Source organism: Podarcis filfolensis (genome assembly GCF_964270895.1).
Source record: "Podarcis filfolensis genome assembly, chromosome: 7".
Classification (NCBI taxonomy): Eukaryota; Metazoa; Chordata; class Lepidosauria; order Squamata; family Lacertidae; genus Podarcis; species Podarcis filfolensis.
The window spans coordinates 80,614,393-80,633,051 of record NC_139603.1 but is presented as its reverse complement, the minus strand read 5'-3'; the positions used below and the strand labels follow the sequence as shown (position 1 = coordinate 80,633,051).

The 18,659-nt window shown below is 44.1% G+C and overlaps 1 protein-coding gene across 2 annotated transcripts in view; it reads left to right on the top strand.

Annotated features, from left to right (window-relative positions):
• KCNQ3 (potassium voltage-gated channel subfamily Q member 3) overlaps positions 1-18,659 on the top strand; it is a 146,994-nt gene that overhangs the window by 118,385 nt on the left and 9,950 nt on the right. The window contains exons 2-10 of one of the 2 annotated variants that reach the window (XM_083621960.1): positions 2,438-2,528; positions 5,015-5,141; positions 6,164-6,336; positions 7,299-7,451; positions 8,766-8,876; positions 9,784-9,879; positions 11,158-11,252; positions 11,873-11,896; positions 14,551-14,607. In XM_083621960.1, the coding sequence (XP_083478086.1) occupies positions 2,438-2,528; positions 5,015-5,141; positions 6,164-6,336; positions 7,299-7,451; positions 8,766-8,876; positions 9,784-9,879; positions 11,158-11,252; positions 11,873-11,896; positions 14,551-14,607 (927 nt within the window). The remainder of the gene's footprint in view (positions 1-2,437; positions 2,529-5,014; positions 5,142-6,163; positions 6,337-7,298; positions 7,452-8,765; positions 8,877-9,783; positions 9,880-11,157; positions 11,253-11,872; positions 11,897-14,550; positions 14,608-18,659) is intronic. The other variant, XM_083621961.1, reaches the window with a different exon arrangement.

Here is an 18,659-nt window from a genome sequence, read left to right as displayed (position 1 = left end):
TGGCATCTGAACAACAATAACAATAATTCCAGTTACAGATAGGTAGCCATGTTGGTCTGCCATAGTCAAAACAAAAAAAATTTTTTTCCTTCCAGTAGCACCTTAAAGACCAACTAAGTTAGTTCTTGGTATGAGCTTTCGTGTGCATGCACACTTCTTCAGATACCATCTGAAGAAGTATCTGAAGAAGTGTGCATGCACACGAAAGCTCATACCAAGAACTAACTTAGTTGGTCTTTAAGGTGCTACTGGAAGGAAAAAAATAACAATAATAACAGCCGTCAGGAGCAATGATGATGTAATGTCATTTTGGAAGTAGTTCCTGATGGAATAATTGTACTCATCAACCACAAGGAGCTTCAGAGTGGGCAGTGTGCTCGTGTGTTGCCCCCCAAATTTCCAACACCCCCCCCCATGCATCAGCCACATTAAGGTGGGGTGATCGTGGCTCCACAACAAACAGTCATAACATGTAGATGGATCATAAGGAGGTCAAAACAATTATGGTTCTCTTTTATATATATATACATTTTTATTGGTTTTTTTAACATATCATTTCAAACAATCATATAACATAACTTCTTATCTTATACAATGTTTTAGACTTCCGTCAACACCTCTGATGATTTTTTGCTCTTTATCACTTATTCTGCATTTCTTAATTTCTCTATTGCTCTTAATTATCATTAACTAATAATTCTCCTTATAGTCTTTCTTGCAATATTTCCTTCCCTTTTTTATTTTTTCCTTTTTTATGTTTTGCAATTTCGTTACTCTTGCTTTTATTTAGTTGGGAAAGCTCTGTGGTGGATTGGCTAAGCAAGTGGCAGAAGAAATATATTTTTAATACCTTTATTAATTGGATTTAAAACAATTATGGTTCTCGATTTAAAATGTTGACCAGCAAAAATGGGAGATCAGCAGGTTTAGCTGAAAGTTACTTTTTAAAAAACATTCTTTGTAATTCTTTGGATTTGATACTCCCCCCCTCCCTTATCTTTTATTTCTTTTCTTGGCTAAGGCAGACAGAGCTGGAAAATCACTTTGTTCCTTAAGTGCATAGACATTTGCTGCCTCCCTGTGGACAAAGCACAGCACTTCCTCTTTTCCTTGTGTGGACTGGAGAAGGAGGATGTCTAAAGATTCACAAATCTCTCTCTCTTGCCCCCCCCCTTTTCCTACAAGCATCATTCTCTTTTTCCATAGATATACAAATCGATGGGTGAACACTCAAATGGCTATTACTGACCACTAGAGCCCATGCATGAAGAAAGTATGGCATAATGAGGGATGTTTTGAAATGACATTGGTGTTCTATACTGGCACAATTCTATAGTGCTAGATCAAAATTTCAGATCTATAGCCGAAGGAATGCGAACTCTCATATTGTTGTTTTTTAAAAAAACTTTTTAAATTCAAAATTAAAACAAAACATATTATCCAGAGACATATTTTCCTTATTTTCCCTCATTTTTCCTCCCTCCTCCTCCCTCCCCCCACAGAACCCACCCACCCCCACCCGACTTCCCTCAGTTCCAGTCTTTGATTTCTCTAAAAATGGTTTTCTGCATGTTCCCCAGTTGTATGGATCCTCAAACTATTTAGCTGATTATTATCAATAAAAAGTTTGTGAATGTTTATTCAAAGCCAGCCAGTGAGTCCAGTTTGCTTTGTTGTGTCTTCAAATACCTTGTAAAGGGTTCCCATTCATCTTTAAAGTCACAGTTATCCGTGTCCCGTAGCTTGTATGTCAGTTTTGCCATTTCTGCATAGTCCATCAATTTTTCTTGCCATGATTCTTTAGTTGGGGTTTCTTCAGTCTTCCATCCTTTTGCTATTAAAACTCTCGCGGCCGTTGTCACATACATGAAGATGTTTTTCAGCTTTTTTGGCAGATCTTTCCCTACAATCCCTAACAAAAATGCTTCAGGTTTTTTAACAAATGTTAAATGGAACATTTTCTTCAATTTGTTGTATATCATTTCCCAATTTTTAAAAATTACCTTACAATCCCACCACATATGATAAAATGTCCCCTCCTTTTCCTTACACTTCCAACATATATTTGAACTAGTTTTGTACATCTTCCCTAACTGCACTGGTGTCATGTACCATCTGTACATCATCTTCATGTGCGAACTCTCACATTGACCTGCCTGGGTGTTAAGATCAACAGGGAAGACTGTTTCCAGGGCTACTCCTGTCTGTGAAGTGACCCATTTCCTTGGGGAAAGAATTGAGTGCCTGGCTTGTGGGAATCTCCTGGGCAGTGAATGCCCACTTGTTTTGCAGGCAGGCCAATCCCTTTAATTGCCTTTGCATCCCAAATCAAAGGCACCCTACATTCTTGGAACAAGAGACTTCTAGAGGACTACACACTGAATGAACATCTCCTAATGTTCCGTTTCCCTTTTTTTATCTATATCTCTTCTTCTAGGTTTCTGATAGTCCTGGGTTGCTTGATTTTAGCTGTTCTGACAACATTCAAGGAATACGAAACTGTTTCAGGAAACTGGCTTCTGCTGTTGGTAAGTTCAGGTGTTTACCTGGGGTGGAAAGGGAGAGGATACTGACTTATTCTACTATTGGTGCAGATGGTGCCAGCAGCCACTGGAGGGTGGCCATCGTTGCTCACCTGGCTTCCCAATGTGGGCGTGGCTGTCAGGAACAGAGAGATAGAGCAGAAGGGGCAAGGCAGTGGGAAGAACAGTGTCATTCCAGCATTCAAGCCAACCTGATGGTTCCAACACTGCACCCACATCATGCCAACCTTTCTGCTGCCTTGCCTTTCCTCCTCTCAGTTACAGGCAGCAACATCCCTGTTGGGATGCCGAGTGAACAATGTCTCCCAGCTCTGCAAGCCTCTCCTGGGTGGCACCTTATAGGTTAACAAGTCAGCCGCCTTGAGTCCCATCAGCGAAATAGGTGGGGTCTGAATGAATGAATAAAATGACATAGGTTTCATGGGTTCTCAAAGGTGTGGCACACCACACAGGTGAGGCAGGAAAATCATAGGATTGTAAAGGTGGAAGGAACCTCAAGGGTCATTGAGTCCAAGCCCCTGCAATGCAGGAAACTCAGCTAAAGCTTCCATGACAGATGGCCATCTAACCTCTGCTGAAAGACCTCCAAGGAAGATTCAAGGGCAATAATAGAAACATTTAATCATTTCAGTGAAGTGTAGCATCTATGTATATCTATCTATCTATCTATCTATCTATCTATCATCTATCTATCTATCATCTATATCTATCTATCTATCTATCATCTATCTATATCTATCTATCATCTATCTATCTATCATCTATCTATCTATCATCTATCTATCTATCTATATCTATCTATCTATCTATCATCTATCTATCAGTCATCTATCTATCTATCTATCTGTCTATCTATCTATCTATCTATCTATCATCTATCTATCTATATCATCTATCTATCTATCTATCTATCTATCTATATCTATCTATCATCATCATCTATCTATCTATCATCTATCTATCTATCTATCTATCTATCTATCTATCTATCTATGTATCTATCTATCTCTATCTATCTATCATCTATCTATCTATCTATCATCTATCTATCTATCTATCTATCTATCTATCATCTATCTATCTATATCTATCTATCTATATCTATCTATCATCTATCTATCTATCTATCTATCTATATCTATATCTATCTATCATCTATATCTATCATCTATCTATCTATCTATCATCTATCTATCTATCTATCTATCTATCTATCTATCTATCTATCATCTATCTATCTATCTATCATCTATCTATCTATCTATCTATCTATCTATCTATCTATCATCTATCATCTCTATATCAATCATCTATCTCTATATCTATCATCTATCTATCTATATCTATCTATATCATCTATCATCTATCTATCATCTATCTATCTACCATCTGCCTGTCTATCTATCTATCTATCTATCTATCTATCTATCTATCTATCTATCATCTATCTATCATCTATCTAATATATCATCTATCTACAGTATCTATCAATCATCTGTCTATCTATCATCTATCATCTATCTATCTATCTATCTATATCTATCTATCATCATCATCTCTCTATCTCTCATCTATTGATTGATCAACCAATCAAAAGCAGTGTTCACAGCTCTCTTCAAGAGCATTGGCCATTCCTCTACAGTTCTCCACGACATATTGTTGGGAACAGGGATTTTCAACTCTGACAATCATGAAAGATCAGAAAAGAGAAAGGTTTCTTTGTGCTGATTAGGAGATGGGAGTTTCTCCCAAAATGGACCTAATATAAATGAGATTGCATGGCAAAAGTAAACTCACACCTCTCATGGAGTCTGTATGCATACTTAAGGTACACATATAAGAGGCTCATTTATAATTATATTTTGGGAATGATTGATGTTCTTATGTAGCTGCATTATTTTATACTCGCTGGATGTCCCACAACCATATTATAAAGTAGCCGTGTTCCATGTTATAAATCAAGCACTGCTAGGAGTTACTTTTTGTTTTCCAATAAAAAAATTCAGTGTGCTGTGAACAAATTTTAATTCTGAAAGTGTGGCCCAGAGAATAAAAGTTTGAGAACCATCATTCTAGAGCAGCGGTTCTCAACCTGTGGGTCCCCAGATGTTGTTGGACTTCAACTCCCATGATCCCTGAGCTCTGGCCTTGCAGCTAGCAGTGATGGGAGTTGTAGTTCAACAACATCTGGGGACCCACAGGATGAGAAAGGCTGTTCTAGAGGATGCAAAGCAGGGGTCATGAGTGTTGTGACTTGGGATGTTGTATGGCCTGGAGAAAGTCCTACGGGCCAGATAGGGGGGCACCTCCCCCCCCAGCCCAAGGTTTTCCCATCCCTACCTGACCTTACTTGCTGTCAGCAAATTTCTCCTTCCAATGATTTCTTTCAGAAGCTATGACTTTTTGCGACCCTGCGATGTGTGCATTTGGTAATATATGTTTTTTTGTTACTTGTTTCCCATTCTGCATAGGAAACCTTTGCCATTTTCATCTTTGGAGCAGAGTTTGCCTTAAGGATCTGGGCTGCCGGCTGCTGCTGTCGGTACAAAGGATGGCGAGGGAGGTTGAAGTTTGCCCGGAAACCTTTGTGTATGTTGGGTAAGTACAATCCTTTCCAGGGGATGCGGGTGGCGGTGTGATCTAAACCACTGAGCCTCTTGGGCCTGCTGATCAGAAGGTCGGCGGTTCGAATCCCGGTGACGGTATGAGCTCCCATTGCTCTGTCCAAGCTCCTGCTGACCTAGCAGTTCGAAAGCACTCCAGTGCAAGTAGATAAATAGGTATTGCTGCGGTGGGATGGTAAATGGCATTTCTGTGTGCTCTGGTTTCCATCACGGTGTCCCATTGCACCAGAAGTAGTTTAGAGGTTTAGGTTACATGACCTGGAAAGCTGTCTATGGACAAACGCCGGCTCCCTCGGCCTCAAAGTGAGATGAGAGCCACAACCCCAGTCGCCTTTGATTGGACTTAACCATCCATGGACTGCAAGAAGATCAAACCTATCCATTGTTAAGGAAATCAGCCCTGAGTGCTCACTGGAAGGACAGATCCTGAAGCTGAAGCTCCAATACTTGGGCCACCACATGAGAAGAGAAGACTCCCTGGAGAAGACTCTGATGTTGGGAAAGATTGAGGGCACAGGGAGAAGGGGATGACAGAGGACGAGATGGTTTGACAGTGTTCTTGAAGCTACCAACATGAGTTTGACCAAACTGGGGGAGGCGGTGGAAAACAGGAGTGCCTGGCGTGCTCTGGTCCATGGAGTCACAAAGAGTCGGACGCGACTAAATGACTAAACAACAACAAACCATCCAGGGGTCCTTTACCTTTTCTTTTTTTTAACCACAAGCCTTTCCATTGCAGGTTCCCTTTCCTTTGTGGTTCCCTATTGCTTTGAAGGGTCCAGCAGGGTTGGGGACTGGGTCAAACAAACCACGAAAAGCGATTCCTCACTCCCAAGGCTTTCAATATCTACCAATTCTTGTACCTGTATCTACTTCGTTCTTGAGGTTCTTGTAAAGTGCTCAAACCTTCCCATCTCTGTTTTTTAAGGAGACAAGACAGGTTTTCTTCCTTATCTGAGCAAGATCTTACTTTAATTTTAATTTTTTGCTCCACAGATATCTTTGTACTGATCGCCTCTGTGCCGGTAGTGGCTGTTGGCAACCAGGGCAACGTCCTGGCCACGTCGCTGAGAAGCCTCCGTTTCCTTCAGATCCTGCGAATGTTGCGGATGGACAGAAGAGGAGGAACCTGGAAACTCCTGGGCTCTGCCATTTGTGCACACAGCAAAGTAAGAAAGGACTGTGTGGCTGGAACAAGAAGGGCCTCAGACTATGAAGGCAGGGTCTGGGTCAGTTTATACGGGGAGAGGTGGTCTTTGAAGTACTGCGGTCCTGAGGCATTGAAGGCTGTTTCGGTCAAAACCAGCACTTCGAGTTGGGCCCAGAAACTAATTGGCAGCCAGGCTGTCAGGGATCAGTTGGCAGAGAAGGGGGGAGAGACCGGAATGTACAGAGAGCCGCCTCCTTTGATGAGCAGCTGCACTTCATCAGAGGGAGAGGTGGAGGAGCTGTCAGGAAACACAGAAAATGAGAGGGAGGGAGATCCAAAGGCTGCTATAGTAGAGAGAAAGGAGCAGCCTCCGGTGCTTAGGTTTTCATGTAAGGAGAGGAGGAAAGGGGGGGGTCTCAGGAAGTTTCTCTGCTGGAGGGGGAACAGTGGTGAGCCACTTCCGGCAACTGATAGCGACTGAGGCAGACATGCTTTCAAGAGCTCCGTACTGTACATAGTTTTGGACTTAATAAATCTTGTAAAGACACGCTGGAATCCCGGGCTCTTATCTCGGCAACCACCCACATATCACCTGACACAGGCCATAATTGGTGTTATATGGTAGGACTGCCATATTTCAAAAAGTGAAAATCTGGACAGAAAAAATCTGGACAAAAAAATGACATTTTTTTGGAGCTATTTCTGAGGAAAATCGGCAAAAACGACACTGCCTACATGGGCTGCCAGATTTTCCCTGACATTTTGCTGATTTCTGCCCAGAAACTGCTTGTGGCTGCAGTAATTTGGATATGTCCGGGAAATTCCGGCTGTATGGCAACCCTATTATATGCTCAAACCATCTCGCCCTGGTGAGCAATAACTACTGGGTCTCCTGAACTAGGAATGTCATGGTCTGAGGCCAAGACCTGGCCCAGTCAGGAACTTTGCTTTCTGTCTTACAGCAGTGCATTTCCCTCTTAGGAACTCATCACTGCCTGGTACATCGGGTTCCTGACCCTTATCCTCTCCTCATTCCTGGTTTACCTGGTGGAGAAAGATGTGCCTGAAAAAAACGAGGAAGGGAAGGAAAAAAGGGAGTTTGAAACTTATGCCGATGCCCTTTGGTGGGGACTGGTCAGTATCCACAGGGGTTATGCTGACTGAGGTTGCTTTGGGGTGGTTCGTCTGAATGTTCTGGGGTCCTTTAGCATTTTAATGCTAGCTGTTATTCAGCTTGGGTTGCATTGTGAAAAGGAAGGGAGGATGATGGAAGCTTGCAGCATCCAATTCCAGTCTCTTCAAACAGGGCTGGGAAACCTTTAACTTGCTGAGGGCCAGATCCCCTTGGAGTAACCTGTCAGGGGCCGCATGCTGGCATTGGGTGGAATGAAAACCAGAGATGGGGAGATACATAAAATGAGGTTGGGGGCTAGCCACAGGTTGCCCACCTGTACCTTAAAAGAACCAAAAAGTGTTTCCTGCAACACCTTCTGAGTTAATTGAAAATGTTATTGCACATGCATGGGGGAAATGGTGGAGGCCGTCAAGTAAAGCGAAGTCCAACTTGAAAAGATGCAGCCATGGAGGCCCCATCCTCACAACATTTAAAGCAGCATCATACCACTTTAAATAGTTGCAGATTCTCCCAAAAGATTCTGGGAACTGTAGTTAAGGGTGTTAGAATTCCTGCTCTGTGATTGCAGTCATGGGATTGTTGTATTTCACATGACGGTGTATGTTTTGACTCCACAGAGTGGGAAGTGACGGAGACAGGATGTTTATGTTACTGTGTTCCGTGAAGTGGGACTATTGTCCTTTGCTTTTTCTCTTTGCTGTCTGATGCTAGAGAGAGAGGGAGCCATGCTGCAGTGCACGGTGTGTTTATATGCAAATAAAGTAGATTAGCCAAAATGCTGAGTTGCTGAGGTCTGTTACGCAAGCTGCGAAGAATCTGCCGAGTGTGCCGATGTCTGTTGGCATCAGTCACTGTGATGTTTGGGCTGAAGAAGGCTTTTGAAGTTCCTGAACGATCGACCAGGAGGGAGAGAACATGCCAGTTGGGCATGTGTCTCTGCCAGGGTCCTACTTGAGTGCAGGACGAGCTCCTCACAAAGGGTTCTGAGGTTTGTTAGCAGACCCCTTCCAGAGTCACAGTTCCTAGAGTGGTTTAACATTCAATCTTTCATCACAGGGAACTATGAGAACTGTAGCTCTCTGGGGGGAAACAGGGGTCTCGGAACAACTCTTGGCACCTTAACAAACTACATTTCCCAGGATTCTTTGCTAAGCGGGCGGGGAGAAAGAGCCATGCCTGTTTAAATAATACTGTCTTAAACACAGGGTGTGTACGGGACTGAGGAGTGGCATTATGGAGTTGGAAAGTTCAAGAAATCATTGTCCTTGCCCATTTGTCTTTCTTACAGACTGTCCCAAACCTTCTCCCCACAGATTACGCTAGCAACCATCGGCTATGGCGACAAGACGCCCAAAACATGGGAGGGACGCCTCATAGCAGCAACATTCTCTCTCGTTGGAGTTTCCTTCTTTGCTCTCCCAGCTGTAAGTCCTGCCAGTGGCCTCGTGAGAGAAGGCGTGGGGGAACAGGTTGGCAATGGGGCGGGTGACGTCACTCCTGGTGACCCTTAGAGGGGGCTAGCTATTTCAAGTGTTCCAATCAAAGCCCCATCCCACAAAAAAAACCCCACCCAATGCAGATATCCACTGCATCCTCTCCCTTCCTCAGAAGAGGCTCTAGTTCCACCAATGGGGGCTCCTCTGCCTTCTGCCCCACACACCAGCCACCACTAGGGAGGAGCACCTCAACAGGTCTTTTGCATTTTTTGGGGTGGAGGGGGCAGATCCATAAACAGCAACACCCTAGAGGTCCCGGGCTCTAAGGAAGTCAGATTAGCCTCAACCAGAGCCAGGGCCTTTTCAACTCTGGCTCCGGCCTGGTGGAACGCTCTGCCTCATGAGACCAGGGCCCTGCAGGATCTGATTTCTTTCCTCAGGGCCTGTAAGACAGAGTTGTTCCGCCTGGCCTTTGACTTTGAGTCAATTTGATTCCCTCCCCCTCTTTCTTTTTTCTTTTCCTTTCTCCTCCTGTGATGAGGCTGCATTTTAATATTTTAAAGTTTCAATATTTTAATATTGTATTTTAATTTTGTTTTTAAGTTGTATTCATTCAACTTATTTTTATTATTGCTTGTTAGCCGCCCTGAGCCCGGCCTTGGCTGGGGAGGGTGGGGTATAAATAAATTATTATTATTATCATAACAAAGGCTTAAGCTTTGAGATGCTGCCCTTAACTCCATCACCTCTCACTGCCCAGGACAATCTTGGTTCCAACTTCCCCACCATTTTCGAACCCCAGGGAGATGCTGTCTCCCGTTTTGCCCTCGGTCTGACCTTTCCATTTTCAACAGGATGATGACGATGATGATGATTTGCCCAACTTTGCTTTCAGGGCATTTTGGGTTCAGGACTCGCTCTGAAAGTGCAGGAGCAACACCGCCAGAAACATTTTGAGAAAAGAAGAAAGCCTGCAGCGGAACTCATACAGGTTGGGATTCATCGTGCCCTCTTTGAAACACACACAGTTCACAGCTCTTTGAAAACTGCCCTCTTCCAGGTCTCGTGGCAGAGAAGCCGCAGAGGAGGGGTTGGCCTTTCACATATTTCTTTATGAAACCCTTCCAGCTTTAACGAGAAGAAAAGATCACTGTCTGGACTGAAAGTTCTCCAATGAGAACTTTTGGGGAAATTTGGGGAAGGGGGTATTTGGAGGGCAAAAGCGGGGTAGGAGTTGCCTTCCTTCTTTTGCATTTTTTGGGGTGGAGGGGGCAGGGACAAAGCTCACCAGTGCCCCTCTTGGAACCTAGTGGTCATGGGTTGGGTTTTTGTGTGGAAAGGGCAGGATTGCAGTGGTAGAGCATCTTCTTAGCTTGCACAAGTTCTCAGGTTCAGTGGCATGAGGCCTGTCTGAAACCCTAGAGAGCCTCTGCCAACCAGTGTGAGCTAAATGGGTCAAGGGAGAGCTCCCTATATTCCTATGTTCTTACCAGAATGTCATGGAATGATAATACGTTGTGGTCCACAGAGTTGGACAGATCCCTGTGCCTCTGTCCTACGTGTGGCCTAGGACCCATGTACCTACGGGACCGCCTCTCCTGGTATGCCCCACGGAGGACCTTAAGGTCCAGAAATGACAACATTTTGGAGGTCCCAGGTCGCAAGGTAGTTAGATTGGTCTCAACTAGGGCCAGGGCCTTTTCAGCACTGGCCCCGACTTGGTGAAACGCTCTGTCACTAGAGACTATAGGCCTGCGGGACTTGACATCTTTCTGCAGGGCCTGCAAGACAGAGCTGTTCTATCTGGCCTTTGGTTTGGACTCAGTCTGACCCTTATGTTTCCCTCCCCTTATGGTCTCGATTTATTGGCTACTTTTAAAATGAGACTGCATTTTAAATTGCATTTTGACCTGTATTTTAAATTGGTCCCCCCCCCCCCCCGTTATGTTTTTACTGTGGTTTTATTGGTGTTAGCCGCCCTGAGCCCGGCTCTGGCTGGGGAGGATGGGGTATAAATAAAATGTATTATTATTATTATTATTATTATTATTATTATTATTATTATTATTAGTGACCCCAAAGAGCCCTAAAACCTTGGACTGCTTGGCTGGGTCAGGGTCGGGGCAAATCACCTCTTACATCTTGTCTCATCGTCCAGCTCCTAGGCTCAAAAGCATTCGTTCACCAGTTGCATTTGCTCGTAGGCACAACATGTGCACCCAGTTGTTCCTCTTCTCCTGACCATGTTGCTCCTCTTGTGTCCCTTTAGGCTGCCTGGAGGTACTATGCTACTAATCCCAATAGGCTGGACCTCGTTGCCACTTGGAGATTTTATGAATCAATTGTGTCATTCCCGTATTTCAGGCAAGTCTTCTGCTTTGAGACATCCTCCCAGATCAATCAGCATGGCCTGTTTCATGGTTATGGAACAGGAGACCAGAGCGTTACGAAAGGGGCAGCTTTGTTGAGAGCAGGCAGAGAGGACTGTGTATCCTGTAATGTATGCATACCAGGGGCGGGGAACTTCCTGGCACCTCCAGGCCTATCTGGCCCTTGGGAATCTTCCCAGGCCATGCCCCTTCCCAGGCCACACCCTCGCAGACTGCTTTTGCCTGACTGCAATGCCTCCTTGAACTGTGATCTGCGATCATGACTGGAAGTGACTGTGTTCGCTAGGAAGGAGGGTGGAGAAATATGTGGTGTGGGGGCACGTGTGAGGAAACCTCTGACTTTGGTTGAACTACAACTCCCATAATCCCTGGTCATCGGCCATGTTGGCTCGGGCTTATGGCAGTTGGAGTCCAACATCACCTGGAGAGGAACGAGGTTCCACATCCCCATGATAAAGAAACGTTATCGCTTACCAATATGTCCCCTGAGAAGCACATGTAGGATTCTTATGGGTCAGGTGGCAGGACCAAAAGCATTTCCTGCTAAATTTAACAGCTACCTCTTTTCTCCCATTGCTTTCAATTCTCCAAAAGGAAAGAGCCAGTGGATGGGACCAGGTATGTAATCAATATCTTCAGCTTCCTATGGCCGTGCATTCATTTGTTGTATGTTCAAATGTTGTATGTTCAAAAGGAACGCAAATCCAGCCCCACTATTGTGACTTTTAACTGGTTTGTAATGGGCTAAGTAGTTTTGAGTAGTCTAAGTCTGTTTGTTTGTCCAGATGACAGAAAACGGACTGTCTGGGTAGCATAATCACGGATTAGCATTTGACCTGTTGTTGCAGTAATTATTTTAAGCAAAAGGGACATCAGTACCTTTGATCTGATATCAGAATGGTCTTAATTTGCTACATGCGCTGGCTTTAATGAATTGGCGCGTACTAATAATTCTCAAAAAGAACAACAGCGTAATTGATTTATTGTTGTTTGTTATGTTCATAGTGAGAAAAATTAATAAGCAAAAGAGAACAAATCAAAGCCGCCAATTGCAATCTCAGTTCTCCGAGTGCTGGAAAAACTGCACCACTTGTGCATGAGAACGAAGGCTTAGAGGAACCTTGAGTAAAGTAAATATGAATATTGAGGGGGGGTGTGTGAGAAGCCTCAGCAGGATAGTGACCTGAAGACCCTCCAAAAAGCTGCCCAGTCAGGATGGAGCAAGCTCAGTGGCCAGGTGATATTGTTGGGGTGGAGTAATAGGAAACCACATCACAGGGGACAGAATGGAGAACCCTGAACAGAAGCACTCCATACTGCAATATTCTGATACAGCTCCCACTTCTTCGTATCAATATCAATAGTACCACATTTGTCTTCCAACCTTCCTGGGCAATGCCATTTCAGATTCTAGGTAGAATCGCTCATTTAAATTCTCCCCAGACCTGCTGAATTTCTTTCCAGATGACCCTCGTACCTACGGAACCGCCTCTGCTGGTATGTCCCACGGAGGACCTTACGGTCTTCAAACAAAAATATCTTGGAGGTCCCGGACCACAGGGAGGTTAGGCTGGCCTCAACCAGAGCCAAGGCTTTTTCGGCTGTGGCCCCGATCTGGTGGAATGCTCTGTCAGAAGAAACTAGGACCTTGCGGGACTTGACATCTTTCCGCAGGGCCTGGAAGACAGAGCTGTTCCACCAGGCCTTTGGCCAAGGCACAGTCTGACCCCCTCCTTTGGCAATCCTCACAGAACTCTAGCCCAATGGTTGCCATTAATCTGATCTGAGCTGATTTTATAATGAAATGATTTTAGAATGTTGTATATTTTACAGTTGTTAGCCGCTCTGCGCCCGGCTTCGGGCCCATAAAATTTTATTATTTATTATTATGTATTTATGGCCACTTCCATAAGCAGCGTCAAGGACTGATTCTTAGATCATGATACAGCATAGCAGCTGTAATGCATGAGAGCGCTTACCAAGTGGACTAGCCCTTATGGGATGTGGAATTTTCATGTCACCTGTGCACATTTCTGGTCAAGGTGAGGGTGACCTATATGGTAAGCAGCCCTAAATGTTATGGCACCATGACCACATTTCCATCCATTCCCACATTGGCTACAAAAACCAGCCCCTAGTCTGCTGTTTCCCATTCATTTTTTGGTGTCTGACATGAACCTGTTTTCAAATGGGACCTGAGACAATTTGCAATGATCTGCTTTAGCTCATGTAAGATGTATTGGCACAATGTTAAATAATAGATTCTTATGCTTAGAAAACAAGCCATTTACTGCATCAACAGCATGTGGTTAGGTCCAAAGGTGTCCTTGCAGCAACAGAAAGAGTCCATCTGTTGTAGAAAGATTCTTTCCACAGGAGCTAGAAATTCTTTTGGTCCAACCCAAGTCTCCAAGCAGCAGCAGGCATGAGAAAGTGTTTTGAATGAGAACATGATGATCTGTGACTGGGATACCTTTTGGCGCAGTCACACAGCCAGTTCTCAGCTGGGAAGGTATCTCAAATCATAGAATTGTAGAGTCAGTATAGGGATCAAACCTGCAACCTTAGTGTTATCAGCACCATGATCTAACCAACTGCGCTGTCCGCATGTGAGTAATTATCGCCATATGGGACAGTTGCAGGCTCACCCTGTCTTTCTGCGCTCTGTTATGATGTTTCCATGCTGATGAAGAAAGAGAGAGATCATGGTTCAGAACCATTGCTATGGCTTGCTATTTCAAATATCTCAGGAGGTAGCTAGTTGCTCCAAAAGCACACCATGACAAAACCTCTTCTGCTTGGGCAGTGAACCCTCCCTTCAGTCTGCTATCCCCTTGCCCCCCAAAATCTGCTCCAGAGGGTTGTGTTGACCCCCAGGTCAGAGCTGGGGCACATGGGAAAAGAAGTAGGGGAGGTTCCTCATGCAAACAGAAGTCTTTGAGGTAATGGGAAGCCTCTGCTGAACACAACCCAATGTCACAACGCCTGTTATTCTTAACGTTGCATCTCTTCCCAATATTTTGTGTATGTAATCTGTGTTCCTTTGTTCAATGAGGTGTGGGTTGCAAAAGGAGGATAGCAATATAGCAAGCAACTGTGTAAGTGTAAAAATGTGATTATTTTTAGCCTTCCTTCCTGAGAAGAGAAACTGGGTCAGGGCTGAAGGACCAGACGCTCCAGTAATCCTGTTTCCATACTCATTTAATTAACGCCACGTAGATTCTCATAAGTGAACATTAACCACTCACAATGACATCTTTTTCACTTTGCAGTAATGTCATGTTTAGTAGGGAGGCTTTCTTTGGATCAAGCGTCACCAGAAAACTTAGGTACATGCATCTGAATAACAACCAAATCTTTTTTATATACTGCATGCCATTCTTGCCTGCGATATCTATCTCCTCCTTTATTTTAATTTTTGAATAGCCATTTTTACTACAGTAGTTTATCAAACCCAAAAGTGGAGAAGGGATGGAAGTGGGAGGGCGTTGTCTAGCATGGAACATGCAAATTCAATTTTCAGCATAAATGTCTAATATATATTATAAAGTAGGGATGAGGAAGCTTTTTCTTACAGCTTGGGGGCCACATTTCATTTTGGACAACCGCCTGAGGCCACATGCTGTGGTGGGCGGAGCCATGGGCAGAAAGTGGGCGGAGCAATGGAGTGTTACCTTTGTCACAGTACAGTGGTACCTCGGGTTACATACGCTTCAGGTTACAGACTCCGCTAACCCAGAAATAGTGCTTCAGGTTAAGAACTTTGCTTCAGGATGAGAACAGAAATCGTGCTCCGCCGGCGCAGCAGCAGCAGGAGGCCCCATTAGCTAAAGTGGTGCTTCAGGTTAAGAACAGTTTCAGGTTAAGTACGGACCTCCAGAATGAATTAAGTACTTAACCTGAGGTACCACTGTATCTTTCTTTGCTTTTTAAAAAAAAAAAACAATTTGTGCACACCGCTGAACTACAGCTGTCTCTAACCGGTGTGCAAGAAATGCAATACAGAAGAGGAAAAGTTAGAACTGCAAAACCAGACCTCAATTAAAAGTGTTTGCTGGAATAATAATAAAAAAAAAATCAGGAGATGCCAGAAGTTCAACAGGGAGGGAACCTGTCCAATCTCAGGTGGAAGGGAGTTCCATAAAATTGGGCCAACAATACCAGACACACAGCTCCTGGTAGCTATGAGCCATGCATCTGAACCATGGGAGACCAGGGTTCAAATCCCCACTCATCCATGAAGCCAGTCACTCCTCACTCTTAGGCTAACCTACCTTACAGGGTTGTTGTGAGGATAAATGGGGGAAAGGAGAACTATCTACACCACCTTGAGCTCCTTGGAGAAAGGTGGGATATCAATTAATTAATTCATGAAATTGGGAGGGGTGATGTGAAACCCAGAAGGTGCTCCCACCCTCAGATTATTGCACCCACAGGAGAAGCAAGGTGTAGCACAACACAGGCAATCTGGCCTCACTCCCTATTGCTAGGGCATTTCACAAGTAAGAGATTTCCCTTCCTGTGTTGCACGTTTTGGCATGAGATTCTCTGGGAGAGAAGGAATCCCCTCATCTCCTTCTCCTCCAGCCTGCAACTTCCAGCGCAGAGAAGGAGGTGATGAACTGGCCGGTTTCATCTCTCCCTCCTGCCCAACCCGGATTGCATTATGAACTGCAGGACAATGCTCCCTTTCCTTACCTTCAGAATAATGGTGGGACTTCAGGTTGAGCAAACCTGGAAGAAAACTGGATTCTGTTGTAGAACAGGGTAACATCAACTGCCATTGAGGAATTGGGAAATTTTGAAGGAGAGCCCATGATGGGAGGGGTTTGGAAGGAAGGATAGGATATATTATTTATTCATTATCCTTCCTCTTACTCACTTGAGGAAGACTAGAGTCTAGTTTAGCAGATACTGAAATGCACAAGGGTTGATGTATCCCCTTTTCCGTCTCCTGCTCATTTTGACCCACCTTAGTAGAAAGGGCTGTGGCTCAATGGTAGAGCGCTTGCCTTGCATGCAGAAGCCCCAGGTTCTGTCCCTGACATCCCTAGGTAGGGCTGAGAGCAGCCAGTGTCTGAAATTCTGCACCAGCTGCTGCTGGTTGTCATAGAACAGGGATGGGAACCGGCAGCCCTTCAGACGTTGCTGGACTTCAACGCACATGCCAAACACTACTAAACCTTAGGTTACGTTACTAGGACTTCAATGCACATCAGCCCCAGCCAGAATGGCCTAATGGTCTTGAGTGATGGTCTTCCCACAGTATTGTGAAGGCCATAGGTTCTCCATCCTTGATGCAGATAATACTGAGCTAGAGGAACCAATGGTCCACCTCAGCTTCTTAGGTTCCTTTATTTATCTTTTCCTTAGTTCCCTCTGCTGCCTCCATCTCTTTTCTTAGCCTCTAGTTGGTTTTCCCTTTCATAGCCTTGGATTCCCTTTTCTCCCTTTAGATACAAGTCTTAATACACTGGAGGTAATTTTTGGAGTCCACCAGAAGCTGATGTAACATAGGCATTTCATTCCACACCATGAGAAAGCCTTGTGGGTGCAAATCCCAATTTGCAAATTCTAAGTGGAATGGGCTTCTCCTTGATTTCTTTCCTGGGTAGTGTTACAGATCTGCCAAATTCAGTCCATTGTCTTCTGCCATTGTCACCTCTTTCCACCCTTTCCAGCAAAGCAGTTCAGAAAGAGCAGGCAAACAGACCTTCAGATGTTGAGTTGTGTTACTTTGAGGCATGGTTTCTTTGGAGTCAGGGATGCAGACGTTGTTGGACGACAACTCCCATCATGCTTCACCATTGGCCACGCCATCTGAGGTTGGTGGGAGCTGGGGTTAAAAAGCATCAGGGGGCCACAAGTTCCCCACACTTGCCTTAGAGGTTCTCCTGGGCTTCCAGAGCATTGTGTAAGTCCGTCTTACGTGTTTTTGATATCACTACCGAACAATACGCAGCTTGGTGGAGCTGAGTTCAGCCATGTTGATACATACATCTTTCTAATGTAGTAAAAATCAGAGCAAGCATGGTTGTCTTGTGTTTCCAGTGTTAAGGCTGCAAAATCTAAGAATATAACTGCTATATTTTTGTTCAGTTTTTATTGGTCTTTCACCCCTCCTCCTGCAAAAAAAAAAAAGGCTGATATATGGAGGAAGAGGCATGCTTTGCTCTGCCATTTGTTATTTAATTATTTGGTTATGAACTGCAGAATCAGACAATGAACAGGGGAGTGTCTGGTTTGCATGCTGAGAAGGAATTGCATTCAGCTGTTGCATGAGTGGTTCCAAAGGCATATTCAAGTTCCTTTCTGCTTACACATTGGAGGCAAAAGTTTGACCTCCGCTAGCCTTCCCATTAACTTTCAGATATTCAATAATATTCAAATGCTTTGTGGAGAAGCTTCCGTTGAAGACCTTGCAATGTTTCTTCTAAAGAACTTAAGTAAAGGCTGGATCATGGCTTGTCATTATGAGAGGAAGTCTGCACAACCCTTCAGCTAACTTGCACACCCTCCTTTGTGCACATGAAATTCTGCTTTCACTTTGAATCTGCCACAGTTCCTTGTTATGTCCAAACTCGGGAAACTGTGGTATGTTTTAATTGTGATTAGTTTAAACAAATGAGGATATCAAACTATATAGTTTGATAACTTGTCCTGCCCCATTTGGACATTGTGCTATTTGTTCTATTTCCCCCTGGTCCCTGTATTTACAACTGTTTTAATTTTCTCTGGGTTAATCTGTTCACAATTTAACAAGCCTGAATATCTATTAGCATGCGTTGACTGGTTGTTCCTACATAAGATAACTAATTCTGTTTAGCCCAGTTCTTCTCAGAATAAGACTCCCTCGACTCCGGCTCTATTCTCTTCCTCTTTGAGTTGACCTGGAGGTCCTAGTATAGCATTGTCTTTTCATCTTATCCATAGAGTCTCTATCTCATTCAGATTTAACCATCCATCAATACTTCTACAGCTAAGTATTTTTATCACCTGCATTTACATTTGCTGTTCAAGCTGTGTTCAAGTTCAAGGGTGGTTTACATGAAAGTGTGGCATGGATATAAGCTTTTCTGGCTGGAGGAACACCCAGCCCAATGTGGGTTGAGGTCAGAACATAGTTAAGTAATCACAGTTAAAACAAACCACAGTTCCATGTGTACATGTGTAACAGGGAACCGTAGTAAGTTCAAAAATGAAAGTGGAAACCCAGTTCCCTCCTGTGCACTAAGGACAAGGGTGTTACATGGCATGGTCATTCATGTCATCACAAATGAGTGTTTGCCATTACGTCTGATTCTGGCTGCTGTACAAGAGATGATCTAGTGGAGGGGTAGTCAATGTGTTGCCCTCTCGATGCCGCAGGACTACAGCTCCC